At 35.1% G+C, this 21869-nt stretch overlaps 1 protein-coding gene across 9 annotated transcripts in view; it reads left to right on the top strand.

The window, feature by feature from the left end:
• Positions 1-21869, top strand: part of PPP1R9A (protein phosphatase 1 regulatory subunit 9A) — a 299999-nt gene that overhangs the window by 161177 nt on the left and 116953 nt on the right. For all 9 annotated transcript variants that reach the window (XM_064575255.1, XM_064575254.1, XM_045864680.3 and 6 more), the window contains exon 4: positions 5534-5654. In XM_064575255.1, coding sequence (XP_064431325.1) covers positions 5534-5654 — 121 coding nt within the window. The remainder of the gene's footprint in view (positions 1-5533; positions 5655-21869) is intronic.

The following is a 21869-nucleotide window of genomic DNA, read 5'->3' as shown; positions in this document are numbered from 1 at the left end:
TTTTTCACACAAAAAAGTTAAAACTAGAAAAATTAAGCTAGAAAAGAGCCAAGTGAAGTAGAATTATTTTTAATCTTTTGAGAAACCTCCATCCTGTTTCCCCAAAGTGGTTGCACCATTTTGCATTCGCAGCAACAGCACGCAAGAGTTCTCCTTTCTCTGCATCCTTGCCAACACTTGTTATCTCTTGTTTTTTGGATGATAGCCATTCTAACATTCTGACTCTAATAAGGTGATTTCTCATTGTGGTTTTGATTTGCATTTCTCTGATGGTGAGTGATGTTGAATACCTTTTCATGTCCTCTTTGGAAAAATGTCTATTCACTTCCTCTGCCTATTTTTAATCACATTTGGTTTTTTGCTGTTGAGTTGTATGAGTTCTTTATATATTTTGGATATTAACCCTTTATCAAATATTTTCTCCCATTCTCTAGGCTGTCTTTTCATTCTGTTAATGGTTTCCTTTGCTGTGCAGAAGTTTTTTAGTTTAATGTAATCCCACTTATTTATTTTTGCTTATTTTGTAATCCGAAAAGTCATTGCCAAGACTGATGTCAAGGGACTTACCTACTGTTTTATTCTAGGAGTTTTATGGTTTCAAGTCTTAAATGTAAGTTTTTTTAATCCATTTTGAGTTGATTTTTATGTATGGTATAAGATAGGGGTCCAGTTTCTTTCTTTCTTTTTTTTTTAATGTGTCTGTCTAGTTTTACCAGCACCATTTATTGAAGTGGCCATCCTTTCCCTATGGTATATTCTTGGCTTCTTTGTCGTAAATTAATTGACCAAATATGATAAGTTTATTTTAGAGCTCTCTATTCTATTCCACTGCTCTGTGTGTCTGTTTTTATGGCAGTACCGTAATGTTTTGATTGCTACTGTTTCGTAATACAGTTTAAAACCAGGAAGTGTTATGCTTCTAGCTTTGTTCTTTCTCAAGTTTGCTTTAGCTATTTGGAGTTCTTTTGTGGTGCCATACAAATTTTAGGATTATTTGTTCTATCTCTGTGAAAAATGTCATTGAAATTTTGATAGAGATTAAACTGAATTTATAGATTGCTCTGGGTAGTATGGACATTTTAATAATATTAATTCTTTGAATCCTTGAGTATGGACAATCTTTCCACTTATTTGTGTCTTCAGTTTCCTTTATCAGTGTCTTACAGCTTTCAGAATTTCAGATCTTTCACCTCCTTGGTTAAGTTAATTCCTAGTTATTTTATTCTTTTTTGATGAAATTGTGAATGGAACTCTTTTTTTTTTTTTTAAGATTTATTTACTTATTTTTAGAGAGAGAGGGAGAGCACATGGGGAAGTAAGGGCAGAGGGAGAAGGGGAGAGAAAATGTTAAGCAGGCTTCACACCCAAACAGAGCCTAACGCAAGGCTCGATCTTCGGATCCTGAGGTCATGACCTGAGTCGAAATCAACAGTCGGATGCTTAACCGACTGAGCCACCCAGGTGCTTTCTTAATTGCTCTTTCTGATAGTTTGTTGTTAGTGTATAAAGACCTAAATATGATACAAACTATAGATTATAATACCAACAGAGATTTTTTACTTTCAAATTGAGGAAACACTTAAAAAAATAAATTGAAGAAGCACTAGAAATATTTCAGTTAAAACCAGGAGTCTGATTTGGAATGCTCTTTAAATGAAATAGTATAAACAGTAGAAAACAGAACATGATAAGTAACCTTTTGCTGATTTTTATTATAGGATATGTATTATAATTATATATATGAAAGCTATAATGAGAGGCCAAACTGATTCTAATTTTAAAATACTAGAATTGATAAGATTATATATGTAAGAGGAGGTCAGGTGTCACACATGAAAGAAAATTAGTCGTTTTATCTCTATATTTACATTAAGCACATAAATATGAAAATGGGAACATTTCATTTACAATAGCACAAAAACAACAAAATACTTATTAATCACTAAGAAAAACAGTATTTATCTGTTGAAAATCCATCTTTGACAGGTAGAAGATGTAAACAAATAGAAGAATATACCATATTCTTGGATGAAAAGACTCAGTATGGAAAAGTCCCCTCCTATTTTTCATCTCTGATACCTACAAATTAATATATAAATTTAATGCAGTTCAAGTAGAACTGCCATCAGGGTTGGATTGGGAGAGAGGATTGCATAATGTAATACTAAATTTTATATGGAAAAATACAGACCTAAGAGAAGTATGAAAAAGAATGTGAAAAGTCTTAATTTCCTAAATATCTGAATTTAATGTAAAGCCTCTATAATCAGAACCAGTTGTATTCATATAGCAATTGATCAGTGGAACAAAGTAGAAAATCCAGAGAAAGATGTTAGTATGCATGAGAATTCGATATACAACGTGTATGATATTCTAATTTAGGATAATAGGGTGCTTTACAAAGTGTTCTGGCATAACTGGGCATCTGTGTGGAAGAATATAAAGTTGGGCACCTTCATTTGCATTATATCATATAAAAAACAACTCTACCTGGATTAGATAATTAGATACTAAAAATAAAGTAATAAAGGTATTTGACAAAAAACTTATAGGACCACATAAATCCTGTAGGCATGTTGGAGGCGGGGCTTAACCAAAGTGGAAAAGCAGAAGTTATAAAAGAAAAGAAGGTCCAGTCAATGAATCCAAAATTTTAAGCTTTTAAAGGCAATATTGTCAAACAAAGACAATAGATAAATGATAAATTGGGGGGGGCATCTTCATTATGACAGGGAGATAATATGTATAATATGCTAAGAACCTTAAAAAAGAAAAAAGAGACAGGGAAAACTCAGTAGAAAAAATTGGCAATTTACCAAAGAGGACACATGAATACAAGCTCAGATCTCACTAGCAATAAGGGAAATGCTAAGCCAATGTGAGCTTCTTTTCTTAAGAGAAAAGGTAAGCTCTGCCTCCAGAGTGTGGTGACAGCATCTTTCATGGTAACTCAGCCTCACAGTCTTTTCCACTGTTTCCCGGCTGCTTTGCCTACTTAGTGCTTTTTCTGTCCCTAGGAGGGGCTAGACAGAGGAAGACCAGGGGGCTGCTGGGTTCTTGACAGTCACAGGAATCAGTGGCCTTCAAGGATATGGCTCTGGAATCCACCCATTTTTGACACATCTCACAGAAAGCTGTACAGAGATGCAATCAGTCAACTGGTCTCTGTGTGTTGATTGTATTCTTCCTTTAATTGTCTTTCAGTTATCATCTTGTCTTTCAGGCAGTCTGCACTGGAATTGAGGATGGCTCAAGCTATTACTGCTTTTCCTAAAATTGGGTTTTCAGCTCTACAAATCTGAGTAATTTTCCAGTGAGAGCAACAGGGTTGCTAAGGCAGGAAGAAAGATAATTTTACTAAAGCCTGAGTCCAGGCAGGGAAAATGCACTTAAAAACGAAGACATATGATTTTCATGCAGGATATTTGCAGGAAGCAACTACTTAATGGCAAGGTGGTACAGAGAATCCACATTTGAAAGGTGCTCTTTGAATGTACTGAGTACGGGAAAGTTTCCCTTACAGCCCAACGTTGGCTTGACACGTGGTAATTCATAATGAAGAGAAACTCCTGTAAATAAAATGAATGTGAACAAGAATTCAGTTAAATGCTTAATATATACCAGATTTCATGTAGGAGAGAGAAGCCCTTTGGCATTATTTAGTGTGGACGATTCTACAGTGATCATCTCTTAAATGACACAGGAGCAAACACTCTGGGAGAAACACTTACATGTATGTAAACACCGGGAAGGTCATCATTCATCCTTTCACCAACACGAATAGATTCCCACACCAGGAAACTCTAGGAATATGATGAATGTGGGCAGAAGTTCAGCTATATAGCCAACCTTCTATACACACAGGACAATTCCTGTGGGAGAGAAGAAACTTTGTACATGTGACCAGTGAGGAAGAGCCTTTAGCACAAATCTAACTTTTCTTTTCCCAAGAAAACTCATTCTGGGGAGAAACCCTAAATGTTGGAAAATTTTTAACCAGAGAAAGCCTCTGGGTGAACTTGAGTATCTATACCAGAGAAACAATGAGAATGAAATAAATATGGGAAATCACATATGTACGAACATTCTAAATACAAGGAATGAAAGAACTTCTCCATTGATGACTCGTGCACTAGTCACCATTAGAGTTCCCACGCTGGAGAGGCGCCTCTGCCTAAAATCAATGGGAAAGTACCCTCCACTGGGGATCACACTGAACAGTTCCTCCAGGGAGAACACTCTACGAAGCTCTCTTTAGCACACAACTGAGTGAACAAATCACACTTTTGTCGAATGACATGTTTTTAAACATATGTAGAATACAGATGTAGGATTATAAATTGTACTTAGAAACACTTAAAGCAGCAGTTGGTGACAAGTAGTAATAATCAATGAGGTGAACCCTGTTCAAGAGATTACTGATGAAGAATACTTAGTGTATTAAATGTTATTGCTAAAAAGTCTTAAAAGCATCAAGCATTCTGCTGACTAGATGAGCCAGTTTTCCTTTAGACAACCCTTCACTGTTGATTAGCGAGTGTCTTGTTTTTTATGCAGCTCATACAACGTGGTTCCAAAGACTCTGAGGCTATCAGAAAATAACTTTCAATGTTGACCAAAAAATGTGGAATGTGAAATAGTGTATCTTTTATTTCATTGATGTTAAAATACGTATGTTCATGGAAGTATGGATAAACACATTATTGTAAATGAATTTAAAAGCGTATTTGTCAGTGTTGTTCATCGGGTGAGGAACATGGAAACAAAAATGAATGCCGGTCAGTAGAGAAGTGGTTGGATAAGTTATGATACCATCTCACCATGAAATATTATGCAATCATTAGAAGTAATTTAAGGCTATGTAAGTTGATATCCATGAGGTATCATTGAATTAGGAAAGTAAACCGCAGAGAGAACTAGGTTTAATGCGATCTTATTTGTATAAAGCAAATAGGAAGGAAAAATGAGCCATTGTATATATACACACATATACATATATGTATGTATATTTATATTTATGCATATATACATATATATTGTAGCTGTTCCTACTTTTATATGCTTGTATAGTAGGACTGAGGAAAGTACTGAAAGACACATGCCACCTTATTAAACATGAATAGGGATATGAAACAAGCAAAGACCACGTAAATGAAGGGGAAATTTTAGATACATTATGATCACATTCATTTAAAATAATATATATGTGTTTTGGCATGTATGCTTTTGTGTTTAAAATATATTATTTAGAGAGGCTGTGTTTTAAGGAAGATCCATGATCAAATTATTACTTTTTCTTGGGATCACAAATAAATAGCCAACTGCAGTAATAAAATGAGATTAAACTCACAAGCCTTTCGGGGGGATCTTATTTAACATCTTTACTCCCCAGCATAGAAAAAAATATTCTGCCAAGATAAGCCTGTCATATAGTCCATAAAGAACAAAACTAAAGGCAAAAAAGAGGTGTCACCAGCTAATTGTGGGCTAGTGTAAAACTTAGGTTGTTGCATTGTTTTTCCCTTTTTCATAGATGAGGATGGACTTGGTATAAGCATTATTGGAATGGGTGTTGGAGCAGATGCCGGACTTGAAAAGCTGGGAATATTTGTCAAGACAGTAACAGAAGGTGGTGCTGCTCAGAGGGATGGCAGGTAAGCTAACTGCTGTCGTTAATAACTAAAATGCTAACTACTGTCGTTAATAACTAAAATCTTCTAGAAATTTTATTGGGAAGTTTTTTCAGTGGTAGCTTTCTTCTTTTGATTTTTTTAGGACAGAATTTCGGAGTGTGTCTCAGATATGGAAAAGGTTAAAACACTTTACTTTCTGATTTGCAGGTAAAACGCCTGCTTTCTTTAATATATATTAGGTAAATGGGTGGTTGGATCTACTATCTCTGTCTACCTTTGGTCCCTATCCCTTCATCTTTCTGTCTAGTGGGAAAGGGGCAGAAACATGGGTGTATATTGTTTCAAAATATGTCCTGTGGAGATCAGCATATAGTTTCACTTCAGAAATATCGAAACAAATGGTAATATTTCTGGCACTTTTGAGAATGACCAAGGTAGAAGGGAAAATAGGAACCCTAACTCTGCAATGATGATAATTCTGGAAATCATGTTTCTCAAAATGTATCCTATCTAAAAATATATGTTCTTGAGTGCCAACTAAACCTGTGGAATTAAATCTCTCAGAGAGGACTCTGACAGTCTTTACTTAAGCATCCACCTTGGGTAATCTGGAGGCACACCAGCACATCAGATCGTTGTTGTTTTATGTCTTAGCTTTCATCATCTCAGGCTGCAATGTATGTAAAGATTTTGATGAATCCTCACTCTTCGTTCCTCCTGCATCAGGTTGGGGCTGAAGCAGAGGTTGGCAAAAGAAATAAAAGTAGGTCCAAAAATATGAGTGCCAAATTCAAAGAAATGTCATCTTATTTTTTTTTAGGAGCACAGAGTAACTGGTTTTGATTGTTTTTCAAGGATTCAGTATATATCACTTAACCATCGTGATATCACTTAACCAACATGGTAAAGCATGTTGAAAATCATTTGTAAATCTCTGGTGGAACACATAGGTAGCATTATTTCTTTTGTAATCCTAAATACACATATTGATATACACAGATATTTTCCAAGGGGAACTAAATTGATTTATTTAAATAGAACGCCACACCAGGATCATCTCTTTCCATGAGGCTAGGTTCCACATCACAGTCAGTAGCCTTATTTGTATTCCCGTGGACTTGAACAGAGAAGGTCTGAAATGAATCTTCTGAATGAATGTTCAGTTGATTGAATGTGTATCACACTTAAAACAAAGTAGGATATTAATATTTTGTGTTAAAATACAATTTGTTAACAGTCTTCCCCATTTTCAAGTATTTAAGGAAATAACCTCTTTACCCTTTCAGTGAATTATATAATGGTAGTAGCAAAAATTTCCGCTTATTGATTTAGAAACTTTCTTCCAAGTGAGCTAAAATTTGTTTGTAAAATCTGTGTCATTTCCCTTTAAGTTTCACGGAAAATTTAAAAACTATTCCAAAATGATAGGAAATACTTCTTATTGTTAGTATTCAAACAGTATGAAATTATTACGAACTATCTCTCTTAAATCAGATGGGCCACAAAACCAAACCAAAATACAAATTGATTAAAAAACAAAAAGGTAGGGGCGCCTAGGTGGCTCAGTTGGTTAAGCGACTGCCTTCGGCTCAGGTCATGATCCTGGAGTCCCGGGATCGAGTCCCGCATCGGGCTCTCTGCTCGGCAGGGAGTCTGCTTCTCCCTCTGACCCTCCCCCCTCTCATGCTCTCTCTATCTCAGTCTGTCTCTCAAATAAATAAATAAAATCTTTAAAAAAAAAAGGTAGAAAATTTTGCATTTAGCTCTTAGCCAATTCCCATTGTTCTAAACTCAGACCTATTTGTTTTTCCATCACTCACTTTTAAAATTAGGTTTGTTTTTCGTTAACCTGTTTCCTTATTTGTTGTTCTACATAAGTTCAGTATTTCCACCGGTAGGAGAACTTGGCTCTATCAGTCCCAGTGTGCATTTCCTCAGTCCTTTTAAATGGGTATTTATCTAGGAGAGTAATCCTGCTGTTGTTACAATAGATGCTTAATAAATGTCTCAGTGAATATATTAAGGAAGGCAATTTGATGAAAGGAAGAGAATCTTTGGGAACATGTGACCAGGAGTCTAATTCTGTCCCCTCTACTTACCAGCTGTGGGATATTGAACAAATTAACTTAATTTTCATGTTATCTACATTGCAGGGTTGCTGTAAGCATTCAGTATGCTTATGTAAACTAAAACCTTCCACAGCACTGTGTATGAAACAAAACTGTTCTTGAATGAAGTAGGAATAAGCTTTATTTTTAAATGTATTTAAAAACAGTTATTACGGGAAGTCTTAAGAAAAACTATAGAAAGATGTATAAAATATGTACAGAATCATAAAATTTTAGAAGTTCAGAAGAACTTTAGAGATCTTTAAATTCATACTTTTTGTTTTATGTGTGTTTAAAAATTGAGGATATATATGTGTATGTATAGTCTCACTATTAGACCTATGGCAGGGTTCACATCTTTTAAACTATTACATTATTATTCCCACCATTACTGTTGTGCTCATTTGCACAATTTTAAATGTTTGTTGTTTAAAATTTATCAGTATAAAAAGATTACAAAAAGAAGTTGATTGCTTCTTCCAGTTAATAATTTTTTTAAAAAGTTACATCTCCTTATGGATATAGAAAAATACTGTGTTAAGGATATACAAAGCACTATGATCAGTATGATGCCATTCTTCTGTGAATATGTTTTCTTTGTTCATCCCTCCCCCCAACCTCTCTTTCCCTTTCTTTTTTCTTTCTCTCAAAAAATGTAGAATTAATACACACCAAAATATTGAATGGCTCTTTTCCATGTGGGTTTTTAAAAATTTCAGTTAATGTGGAATATTTAATTTTTCTACAGAGAATTTATACTTGTATATATATTTTAAACTACAACTAAAAATAATAAAGTTACCATGTGACCTCGGGAAAGTTGCTCTTTAGACCTCAGTTATGGACAAAATTAAAGTTCTGGATTAGGTGTTCTTTATAATTCCTTTTAGCTTTAAAAGGATAAAAGTTTTGGGGCGCCTGGGTGGCTCAGTCATTGGGCATCTGCCTTCGGCTCAGGTCATGATCTCAGGGTCCTGGGATCAAGCCCCGCATCAGGCTCTCTGCTCTGCGGGAAGCCTGCTTCTCCCTCTCCCACTCCCCCTGCTTGTGTTCCCTCTCTTGCTGTCTCTCTCTCTGTCAAATAAATAAATAAAATCTTAAAAAAAAAAAATAACTCCGGGCGCCTGGGTGGCTCAGATGATTAAGCGTCTGCCTTTGGCTCAGGTCATGATCCCAGGGTCCTGGGATCGAGTCCCACATCGGGCTCCCGGCTCAGCGGGGAGCCTGCTTCTCCCTCTGACCCTCTCCCCTCTCATGCTGTTTCTCTCTCGCTCGCTCTCTAAAAAATAAATAAAATCTTTAAAAAAAAAAAAAAATCCTCTCATAAAAAAATCTTTAAAAAATATAAAAATAAAAGGATAAAAATTTTTTAACCCTTCTAGCTTGCTTTAGTTTCTTTCTTTCTTTTTTTTTTTTTAGAGACAGAGAGAGAGAGAGAGAATGTGTGTGTGCATGAGTAGGGGAGGGGCAGAGGGAGAGGGAGAGAGAAACTTAAGCAGACTCTGTGATGAGCCTGGAGCCAATCGCAGAGTCTGATGCTGGGCTCCATTCCATGACCCTGAAACCATGACCTGAGCTGAAATCAAGAGTCTGTCCTTAACTGACTGAGCCACCCAGGCACCCCTTGCTTTAGTTTTTCAACTCTATTTAAGAGTTGAACAATATTACCTTCAAGGGATGTTAAATAAACAGACTTATAGACTTACCCAAGACATTCTTTTCTCCCTCCTCCCCACTTACTGCCCCCACATATTTGTTGTGATTGTTTTTACCCCTTCTAAACATCTCATAAACTCACCATATTTTGAGCACTTTCAGAAATTTGCCATGGGCATTTATCTCCTGTGTCATTCAGAGTGTAGTTAAAAAGTTTTGAGTCTTCCTTCCTTCCTTCCTTTTTGATATTATGTTCTACATTGAAATTTTCTTTTGTCAAGCTTTTCATGTCTGTGTGTACTCTTTTATATGATGCCTGAAACGTAGGGGTTCTCAATAAATATTTGTTGAATGAATGAATACTTTGTGCTTTAATCACTTTCAAAACATTTACTTAGGCCTAATGTTTTTCTCCCCCCTCTCTTCCGCCTCCCTTCTTTTCTTTTCTCTCCCTCTTTCCCTTTTTTGTGCTATCCTAACTCTTAACAATCACTTGCAATTGAGCTAAGCAACGTGAGTTGATAGCCATTTCCACCATCTGTTTTAGTTTTAAATTTTTAGTAAAATAACTACAAATGATATTAAATAAGATTAATTTTAGTAAAATAAAATAGTAATTTTATTAAATACATTTTTATTTATTAAATATTATTTTATTAAAATTAAAATAAATATTTAGCAAAAATAGTATTAATAATGAAACCATTAGCTTTGCTCGCCATACATTTTACATTTGACACACAGGACACTAATTATTTCTCCAGTTCTCTTTCATGAATCTATAAAGCAAAATCAACTTTATGATAACACAATTGAAAATGCTGATAGTGGAATAAGTCCTGTGGGTGGTAACTGACAAATGATAGTAATGACACTGTGCTAAAGAGGCAAATTAAAAATGCATATGGGATCTGCTTTGTTTCTGGCTATGTTTATTTCTTAGGCGTTTGCATGTCATCATTTGAGAATACTGTCCTGTTCGGTTTTTTTGAAAAAAGTTACCAAATGTGAAACGAGGGTGCTATGTAGCTTACCTTCATTCAAGCCTCTCAAGGTTTTCAACTGATTTTAATTGGTTTTGACCAGCTTTTGGGTAGAAAGCAACACATAAAACAGATGAAGAGTTTTATTCTTAGCTCCCCTGCAGCAGACGCTCCCTGGGGCCGGACCCATCTGTGCCCCTGGGGCGCCCTCCCGCCCAGGACAACCTGAATGGAAACTGCTTTTTTAATTGTATCCATCTGTCATGATTCCGTAGTCGAGGGTTTCCTCTCAGTGCACACACTCCTGTGTCACTCTCCTCATCAAGTATTTTGCTTGTTCACCCCTTAGAGAGTTGGGATATTACTGCTTTGATATGGACATATTTTCATATACCTTTAAAACTCCACTATCTGGCATTTCGGGGAAAATTGTGTTGACCTGAGTTTATTAATGTTGCTCCAGCTGGTCTCCCTCTCTTTCAGCATCAGTTGCCTTGTTTACATAGGCCCTGTGAGGTAGTATTTTTGTTTTTGTTTCCCCTTCCCAGATACATCTTTGTCGGTAGATAACTATCCAGTAACGTTAAACAAACCCTAGAATCGTCCAGCATATGTATTTTTGTTAGCTTGCCCCCGTTGGTTCTGGGTTTTAGATTCCGAGTTGAGGGACGTCAGAAATACAACGGAGGCTGCAGAGTAGGAATTGTACCCTGTCGTTTATTAGCACACGAAAACCATTACAGACTAGCCAGGTACATTCCCGCAAACTCCGTTCCAGTAGGCAGTGTTTCCAGGGAAAAACAGGCTATTTCCTGTGTCATTCTGTACAACTTCTGGAAAGCCCAGATTGTCTGTATGTATTCTTTGTGCTTTGGGATGGTTTGCTTCAGAGAGCTGTCTGTTTAATTTTTACCACCAGGACTCATGCCTGGTCTTTTTTGTGCTTCTAATTATGAACCAAGATTTGAGAGATTATCAGTGCTACCATAGGAAAACCTTTTACTCTACCATAATAACCATTTACGTATTAAATACCCTGCCGGCTCATGATCTCGTGGGTTGTAGGGTCAGAGTATGATGGCAATAAACCTGAATTGCTACTCTTTCTTTTTAACCCATATTATTCCTCTCATCCTCTGTCCAGTCCTCTTTACCTCTCCTCCTTCTGCTCATTTTTAGTTTCTTGAGTTTGTCTCCACCTTAATCACCACATAGTCTTCCTCTATGAAATGGTAAATTAAAATGCCTCTCAAAATATCAAACTCAATAGAACTTCCCTCCCTCCCTCTCTCTTTTAAATTAAAAGTGGTTTTATTTCCTTGGTGTTTTTTAATTGTGTATCGGATTTTCATTTTTTTTCCTTTAATGAATGTAACACTTTTGAAATGAGGACTTTTTAAAATAAATATTCTTTTAATGAAAATAATAATCAAATAGCACTGAGCTCTCTTCATCCCCTTAATGCTGTCTGTATTGAGGCTGGCAGGAAGAATTATGTAGGATCAGGAACCTGCATTTTAATCATAGGCCGCCTCTTCCTCATTCTGGTGTGACCGCAAAGAGCAAATCCGTGCCAAATATCTGTTGTTGCTGTCCCTGTTGCACCGAGTGCTTTATATAAAGCTTGGGTCACTTCTGTCTTCCCAGGGACCATTTCCAGTGCTCTTCATTCCTTTGTGAGCTCCTTATTTCCATATTATTTTCCTTCTCCCTGAGGGGCTGCCTTTAACGTTTTATCACCAGGTCTGATGGTGGTGAATTCTTTCAGTTTTGTAGGTCTGAAAACGTCTTTTTGTTTTACCTTTGCTTTTTAAAGATATATTTTCTTTGTGTATAGAATTTTAGGTTGACGGGGTTTTTTTTTTTTTTTTTACCTTTTAGTATTTTTTTCAGACCTTTTTTTTTCTGATTTTAGGCACATGAGTGCATGAACAAAAGTACATGTACACAGATGAATTAAGAAAATTAGAAAGTGCTACACATATTGTTGTATTTTCTGCTTATTTAAGTGAATTGTATATGAGAAGCATTGTAAAATCTCTGTTGACAAGCAGAAGCTCAAAACTACTGTATTAATTCCCCCTGTCCTTTATAATTTTTTGAGACAATGCCTTTTTGGCTTTGAATTATAGATTATAGATCCTTGAGTCCAGAACCTTTAGTTATTTTATTGTTATGCACTTAAAAGAAAAGCTAAAATTTCCTTATACATGCAAGAGAAATAATAATGATACGTATTTAATAATAGCTATTAGCAATAATAAATAAATAAGTAATAAACAAATAATAACAAAATATAAAAGGCATAGAAGACTGCCTGACATATAGTAAGCACCCAACAGATACTATCTTGATGAATAAAAAGTATAAAACCCCACAAAGCTGTATATTCAACTGATCCTTAATTTTGTTAAGTAAGTAAACAAAGGCATAATATGCACAGAAAAAAATCTGGAAGGAAATTCACCAGCAAAATTTTAGTAGTGATCAACTCTAGATGGTGGGATTACATGAAATTTTTGTCTTCTTTATATTTTTCATTTTCTAAATTTTCAACGATGACCATGTATTACACTAAAACTTTTAAAATATTTTCTAAAATTAGCAAATGCTAATTTGACACTTGAGGATGGCATTTCATGGTGACCGCAGAAAGAGTCTAAAAAGTTTTCCTTTAGACTGAAGCATTATAGCACTTGCTCTTCTGTCAAATTTATTGTTTTGAAAATTATTTACCTAATTTTTGAGACATCCAGTAACTTTTTCTTAGACCTAATCTTCTTAAACTTTTCAGTGTCGTATTATAATCACCTATCTCTTGAGATCCGTGCCCCCCGTCCTCAGTTTTGTTTTTTGTTGTTGTTTTATTGTTGGGGGGTGTGTGTGTGAGAGAGAGAGAGAAAGCGAGGAAGAGAGAGCTAAGGAGAGGGAGACAGCTATATAGATCCTTTTCCTCTTATTTTTCATTCTGTATTATAAGAATGTTTATCTCTCAAATTAGCTTCTTTAACTCATTTTCATATTCAGTCAGGGAACTGATTTTTTTTTAAATGACTCTATAGAAATTGCTCCCAGATTCATACCTCAGTCTTGGTGCATGTAGAAACTATTCACTTATATCACTTATGTCTTATTTTCATCTCAAATTCAACATAAATTGAATTCCTCTTTTCATTTTTTTCTTCCTTTCCCTTGATGTGAACTACCTGTTTTTTTTCTGTGTTGACCCTGTATTTCATTACTTTAGATTTCCAGTCATCCTCTGTTCTTTCATTTATTTTACCTATATAATATCTTACTATATTGGATATTTCTTCCTTTGGAATGTTCCTCAGATTCTTCTTTTGTGTTCATTCTTTGAACCATATCTCTGGATCAAGTCTTTCTCTTATTACGCCGTGGTTTGTATGGGGTTTCTTTCAGCTGATCTTTCCCAGTTTATCCTTACCTTGTTCCAAGATTATTCTTCTACAATTATCACTTTGTTTGTATAGCCTTTGTGAACAATAGTGTATAGTTTCCTCCACTTTTTTTTTTTTTTTTTTTTTTTGCCGGTCAGAGCCCAGGGTCTTACTGACTTTGAATATCTATGTTATTTAAGTGCATATTCAGTTGTCTGGTTCAATCAGGAAGATTACATTATTGTCTGCACTGCTTTCCTTCCCCAACCTCCTTCCACATTGTAGTTAAAATAATAATTACTGTAACTACAATGTATTAAGGCCATATAATACATCAATTATTGTGCAAACCCTTTCCCATACATTTTTGCTAATATTACAACCAGCATGGTAGTTATACTAGACCTTCTTTATCTAAACTGAGGATTAATTCTTTCAGGAATTCATAGTTGAAGAAACTTAAGGTTTCATAGAAAATGGGATTAAGGGGTGCCTGGGTGGCTCAGTTGGTTAAGCATCTGACTCTTGATTTTTGACTCAGGTCCTGATCTCTGGGTTGTAGGGTCTAGTCCCGCATAGGGCTCCGCAGCTCACTGGGGAGAGGGCTTGTCCCTCTCCCTCCCCCACTGCCCTTCCCCCCACTTGCGTGTGCACTCTCTCTCAAATAAATTAATAAATAAAATCTTAAAAAAAAAAGAAAATGGGATTAAGAAAACTGTGGTCTGAGGTAAGTGGATGAAAGCATCTAAATAAACATTTGCTAAAATAAAGCAATCAAAATGTGTTATAAAGAAAGAGACTGTTAATTACACATCTTAAATTTTTCCTCTAATAGATGCAGTATTGTTCATTTACATTTAGCATTTTGCAAATTATGTACTTTTCAGTAGGATACCTTTTGCTAACTCCTATCCAGCATTAGGAAAATGCTTGTGAATTTGTTTTATCCTCTGGTGGTGATATGGATTTGAATGGCATTTCCCACCCCCTAATACTTTTTCCAAGTATTCATTGCTTTTCCAGTTTTTGTAGATTTGGACTTGTTTACCACCAAGGCCTGAGACCCTATAAGCTCAACTCATCAGTCTCCTTTATTCCTTCTTCACTTTCACAGTGCTTGTAGGATGGGTGGGTGGGTCTGGATTTATTTTACCTCACATTTCTTTCTCTCTTCCCAGCACTACTTTGTAGAAACATTCACTCCCAGTCTACCATCTGCTTTCTAGCTCTTTTCTTTTTCTGTCTTTCAGTCATTGCTTTTTCTATTTCTCTACATCACACAGATGTAAAAATATTCCTAAAACAACATACAGATGGGAAACAGCATTGGGGACTTTCAGTAGACTATCAATAAGTGAAAGCTTTGGGATTGAAATTCAGCTCTAGGTAACTCGGGGACCCAGATCCTTTTCTTACTACCATACTTCTTTCATACTCTTCACCCTACCCAAAATAGTATTTTTTCTCAACATTTTGTTACCTTTTACTTCAAGGTTAAACTTAGTGTCCAGTTCATCATTGAAACCATTCAACTGTCATTGGTGGAGCCCAGCCGAGCGCTCGGCCTCTGTACACTTGTACATAATAGTCTGTAGCACATGCATTTATGTTTACTCGTTTGTCACCATGTCATGTGTATTGAGTGTATATCCATAGATTTATGGTTAAGTCATTAAGAGCAGGGACCACAGTTACATTTCTGGTGTCTTCTATAGCAACATGCTGGTACTAGACTTTTGATAAGCACTCAAGCCCATGTATGAATGGATTGATGCCACTTATAAGATTCAGTCTTTTGGGGCAAACTTCCTTATGACTTTAGTTTTTAATGTTTATTCTGTTACTCTTCCTAAAGGTAATTTCCAGTAATCTCTAGTCTTTGTGAGGGTCACATTTCCATTTCTTTTTGTTTGTTTATTTTGATAGCACCGTACACTATAGCTGATGACTTTCTTGGCTTATTTGCAAGAACACTGTGACTTCATTGTGAATCCATCTATTCTCAGTTTTTTCTTTGCTCTGGTTCCACTTGACTCTCACCTCACAGAGCCAATAGCCTTCCCCTGTTAATATCAACTTATTTTGTTCATACCTTTCTTAACACACTTACTGTAATATTTCACACGCCGTGTCTCCAGTTCCTGCAACATACACACATACCCCTGTGCTTCTGTAAACATTTGTGTGTGTGTGTGTGTGTATGATGTTCTGAAACAGGAATCATACTTCATTCAAATTTGTATCCCAATGACTCTCACTGTTCTTGGAGTAGAGTCGTGATTGACTCACTCTTGCTAAATTACTGACTGAATGAATCAATCAGATCAATGAAGCAAGCATATTATTTTCTCTACTTATATTTTTCTAGCACTTTTGCTATCTTCCTTCTGATTAGAGTACTTAGAAATGTCCCACTAATTGTATTTGTTTCATTGCATTTTATCTAAATTATCCTGTTCAAGGATGTGTATTTTCAGAAATTTCTTTGACCTTGCTTGTACTTCCTTTATTCTTGTCCATTAAGACAATCATCACCTTCATTTTCTTTCACCTCTGATTACTCTGTCTATTGACAATGTAAAAACCTATATTTTGCTTTTACTTTTATTTCCTCCCCAGTAAATGCTAGCCCTGGATGTATTGGCTTACCAAGAAAACCTGTTTTAGAAGTTTCCTGTCCTCTATTTAGTTAGTAGTCCTCTCACTCATCCTTGAACTTTTGTCTTTTCTTAAAATGTCTACCTTCTCAAATGCTCTTGCCCTATTCAAGTCACCTTACCATCTGTTCATTTTCTAAAAGCATAACAGTGACTTTCCTTTTGAGAGTTTGAGCTTTTCAGCTTCACTTGCATCCTCCCCCCTCCCCCGGAAGACCGACTGTGTTTATCTTTCAAATTCTGTAAATCAACTTTAATTTGACTTTTTTTGAAAGATAAAGAATTTCTTCTTGCCTCTATCTTCCATAGATACTGGTAAATCAGGCACTTGAACTGCCATGAGTTTCTTGGAGAGCTGCCATGCGTTTACAACACGGTCATTGGTCACTCAGAAACATTGAGGAACTGTTGCTGTCAAAGCATGTGTTGAGCATATATTGCTTCCAGAGTATTCCATTTGACTTCATGTAAAGGTTAGAAAGAAATAAAGTCGTAATTTTGGCCATTAAAGTACTTTAGAATCAACTTAAAACACAACGTCCCCACCCCCAACATCCCCACATAACAAAATGACTTTCGTAAAGCAACACAAGGAAATATTAAAGTATATTACACAAATTATGTGTACACAGACATAAAGATAGAAAGTTAAAAAAATGCTACTAAGATTAAGTAACATTTAATCAGGAAAGATGTTTTCTAGACAGTCTCTGAGAAAAAAAATATTTAAATGACAACTGGCCAAGAGAAGATGTTGTCACAGAAAAGAGATTGGCATAAATAGAATGATGGAAAGTGAGCCAATAGTTAGGACATTTGCCTCTTTGAGTCTTATCAACAGCAGTGTATAAAAAAATGTTATCCTAAAAGTGGACATTTAACTTTTGTCCCAACCACAGAATAAACTACACATAAAAGGAATTTTTTCTTTTCCTTTATTCTCCAAAATGGTTTAATAAGATTAGCAATACATAATTATTGCTCTGAGCTCAGATATAAGACCCACGAAGTTGGCAATCTATTTGCTTAGGGAGACCTTACACCTCAAGAAATAATAAACAATTATCTGGTAACATGTAACATTAAGCGATGGTATAAAACATATGGTGCAGAAGAGGTTCAAAGGATAGAAAAGATCATTAGGCTTGGATAAACAGATGAATGCTCAAAGAGAAGTTCACATTTGAGCTGGGCTTTCAGGAGAAAGCTATTGAGGGGAAAGGGACATATGGGCAAGTGTTTCGTAGAGGGCACAAAGGCAGGAATGTGAACAGTCTTTTCAGGGTGTGGCCTGCCTTACAGTTCTTAGTTATGTGAGGATGTTGTTGGACAAAAATGAAAATGTAGTTGAGTTGATACTAGTAGATGGTAATATGATATTAAGAAATGGAGTAAATTAGTAAATTAGTAAATAAATGGAGATGTAGCAATGTTTATAACAGTATTTTCAACATTGTTAAGATGTCACATGTCCTTATATTCATCTGTAGATTCAAAGAAATATCAATTAAAATCCCAGCAGGCATTTATTTTTTAAGGAAATTGAGTAGCCAGTTCTAAAATGCATATGGAATTGCAAGGGACCTAGAATAAAAATTCTGAAAAAGAATAAAGTTAGAGGACTGACGTTACCTGATTTTACAAGACTTACTATGAAGCCTCAGTAACCAAGACTATATGATATTGGTATAAAAATAAAAATATATGGGATAGAATAGAAAGTAAGGAATAGATTAAGACATATATAGTCAGTCAACTTTCAGTAAAGTGTCATGATAACTCAGTGCTAAAATGTACAGTTTTTTTAACAAATAGCAGTAAAAGAATTAGCTATCCATATGAGGAAAAAGAAACCTAAGCCACAAATGTTACCACACCATAATTAATTAACTTTGATTAATTAATCAAAATTAACATAGGTCTAGACGTAAGAGTTCAAACTATGAAACCTCTAAAAGAACTCATAGGTGAAAATCCTTGTATCATCACATTAAACAAAGGTTTCTGACACAGCCACAAAAGCTCAGACCATCAAGGAAAACACTGGCAATTTGAATTTCATTAAAATCACAACTTTTTTACTTTGAGAGACACAGTTACAAAATGAAAAGAGTAGCTATGGGCAAGGAGAAAATATTTGCAAAACATACATACAGAATATGAATAACATTTACAAGGGAATAATAGCAACCTAATCTTAAAAATTATGGACAAATCTACTTTCTGTCTGTAGAGATTTGCCTTTTCTGGACATTTTGTATAAATGGAATCATACAATATATGGTCTTTTGTGACTGGCTTTTTTTCACTAGCAGAATGCTTTCAAGGTTCATCCACGTTGTAGAATGTATCACTTTTCATTCCTTTTTATTTCCAAATAATATTCTATTGAATGGATATACCACATTTTGTTTATTCTGACATCGGTTGGTGGATATTTGGGTTGTTTCTACTTTTTGGCTATTATGAATAATGCTGCTCATGTACAAATTTTTGTGCGGACATGTTTTCATTTTTCTTGGTATATACCTAACAGTGGAATTTCTGGGTCATGTGGTAACTTTATGTTTAACCTTTTGAGGAACTGCTGGATGGTTTTCCAAAGTAGCTGCACAAAGTTACATTGCCTCTGGTAATGTATGAAGGTTATAATTTCTCCACATCCTCATGAACACTTGTTATTATCTGTCTTTTGATCATTACCATCTCCTAGTGGGTGTGAAGATATCTCTTGCATTTCTCTGGTGGCTGTTGATTTGAGCATCTTTTCCATGTACTTCTTGGCCATGGGCATCTTCTTTGGTGAAATGCCTATTCAGATCCTTTGCCCACTTTTTTTTTTCTCTTAAGGTATAATTGTCATATAACATTATATTAGTTTCAGGTGCACAACATAATGATTTGTATACATTGTGAAATGATCACCATGATAACTCTAATTAACATTCATCACCATACATAGTTACGACTTTTTTTCTTGTGATGAGGACTTTTAAGATAGATAGCATCTTTCAAATATGCAATACAGTATTATTAACTATAGTCACCATGCTGTAGATTACATCCCCATGACTTATTTATTTTGTAGCTGGAGGTTTGTACCTTTTGACCCCCTTCATTCATTCTATCCACCCCCCCACCCCCCTACCCTCTGGCAACCACCAATCTGTTCTCTGTACCCAGGAGCCTCGTTTTTGGTTGGTTGGTTTGTTTTGGCTTTTAGATTCTACATATAAGTGAAATCATACATTATCTGTCTTTCTTTAACTTAGTTTTAAAATGGATTATCTTCTTGTAATTGGGTTGTAACCATCTTTATAATACTGTAGATATAAGCCCCATATCAGATATATGATGTATAAGTTTTTTCTACCAGTCTGTGAGGTATTGCATATTAAAACAATGATGAGATACCACTACACCTATTAGAATGGCCAAAATCCAAAACACTGACAATACCAAATGCTGGTGAGGATGTGCAGCAACAGGACCTCTCATTCATAATTTTGTGCTGTTATCATTTCAAGCTTTTTACAGATTGCAAATGGCTTCTTAACTGTCTTCCTGATTTTAATCTTTACCTTCTTCAGTCTCTTCTCATCCTTACCCCTAATGGAGGAACATGATAGCAGTTTTCAAATATATGAAGGGCTATCATGAAAATAAGAATTGACTCACTCTGTGTAACTCTAGAGTAGAAGAACTATGCTCTTTTCTTCTAAATTATATTATGAATAAGTCCTTCAAGGCTGAATGCATTTCATAAAAAAAATCAGCTCATTTTATAAATTCTTTTTTGGCCTCAGATGGTATAAACCAAGGCAAATAAAAATCACTTCTTCAAACCTTGTTCAACCTGCTATGCACACTCAAGTTTTGATCTTCATTTTGTTCTCTGATATCCTAGAACAGGCTGATACTGTTGGACTAACCTACTATCCTTTCTCTAAAAAAAAAAAAAAAATCCATCCCATTACCTCACCTACACAATATATTTTTTTTCTCTAACTGTTGGCATTAGCATTGTCCCAGTTATCCATATTACACTTAATTTACAGCTTACTTAACCAACTTCTAGTTAACAACCTTTGCAGGTAGATAGGGACTTGATAATGATTGTCTGTCATACACAAGCAATACCAGACCAGTAGCTGTCATTTTCTGCAGCCACACACAATTTTTATAGTCTTCTTAAAGTGTAAAGATAAACACATTCCTTAACATGATGCAAAGTTAAAGTAACTTTGTAACATTTTATTTTTTATTTACTTTTTGTAACTTTAACATTTTAAGTGGAGTTATATGTATTAAAAGCTATGCTTTATGACCAAGGTTTTGAAGATAACTAAGAATCTTGGAAATCGTGTTTTAAGCTGACACTCTATAAAACATAATTCCCATCGATATAAAAGTTTGTCAGAATTATGATTCAGTTTAGTTAAAGACAATTTGGTTTTCTTATGCTTTTTAAGCTTTATGTAGGGATACTGTTAATCTGATCAGTATCCATATCAGAATATTAGGAAGTTCAGATTAACTAGTCTCTTCATTTGGAAAATGCAAACCCATACCTTTACAAAATCATGGAGAAAATATAGGTATGTATTTTAAACCAAAATTATTAAATTAGTCTTATTTGCCTAAAGATTCACTTCTATTATGTGAACTGGGCTTTCTATAAAAATATTTCTGAGCTTCTAGCAGAATCTCTAAGAAGGATTTTTTTCTTAAATGTCTAGCTCACTTAAAGTCTTCATAAGATACTAGAATATAAGATTTATGAAAGTGCTTGCTATTCTCTCTGAACCAGATTATCACTCCTTTAACTTCCAAGACTTTATAATTTAATTTATTAATACCCTTCTATGTTAGGAACATATTTCATGCATACACAGTGAGAGATAATGGCTTTTCTCAATTACAACAACACAGAATTTGTCGCTTCTGTTCTGCAACCTCGGAAAGAGCTTTAAGTAATCAGAGAAACACAAAAACTCACCAGTCAGATTTCAAAGGGCTATTTTACTTTCTAGTGTTCAGGAAATTTTTTATGAAATACTTTAAGCCCACAAATAGACAAAAAAAAATTAAAGGATAGTAACTCAAAATTTTTATGAAATACTTTAAGCCCACAAATAGACAAAAAAAAATTAAAGGATAGTAACTCAAAATTTTTTTTATCATCTTTCACATGAGAGATAATAGATCCCTATAATCCCAGTAGCTGTCTCGAAGGGTCAGAATATAAAATTACACTCCTACTCATGGCTGCTACCAGTGGGGAGTGATTTTTCATTGTTGTTTAGCGCAAACTAGATCCAGAACCAAAATGGCCAAAGCCAGAAAAAAATTCAGAAGTACTACATTAGGACAAAACCATGTTAACAAAGATAGTGCTCTGTTGCTGCTTTAGAATCAGTCCGGGGACCAA

This window comes from Mirounga angustirostris, unplaced genomic scaffold, assembly GCF_029215605.1.
Source record: "Mirounga angustirostris isolate CCGP_5_RB_7025 unplaced genomic scaffold, mMirAng1.0.hap1 SCAF_12, whole genome shotgun sequence".
NCBI classification, from domain to species: domain Eukaryota; kingdom Metazoa; phylum Chordata; class Mammalia; order Carnivora; family Phocidae; genus Mirounga; species Mirounga angustirostris.
This window is presented reverse-complemented; position numbering and strand designations above follow the sequence as displayed.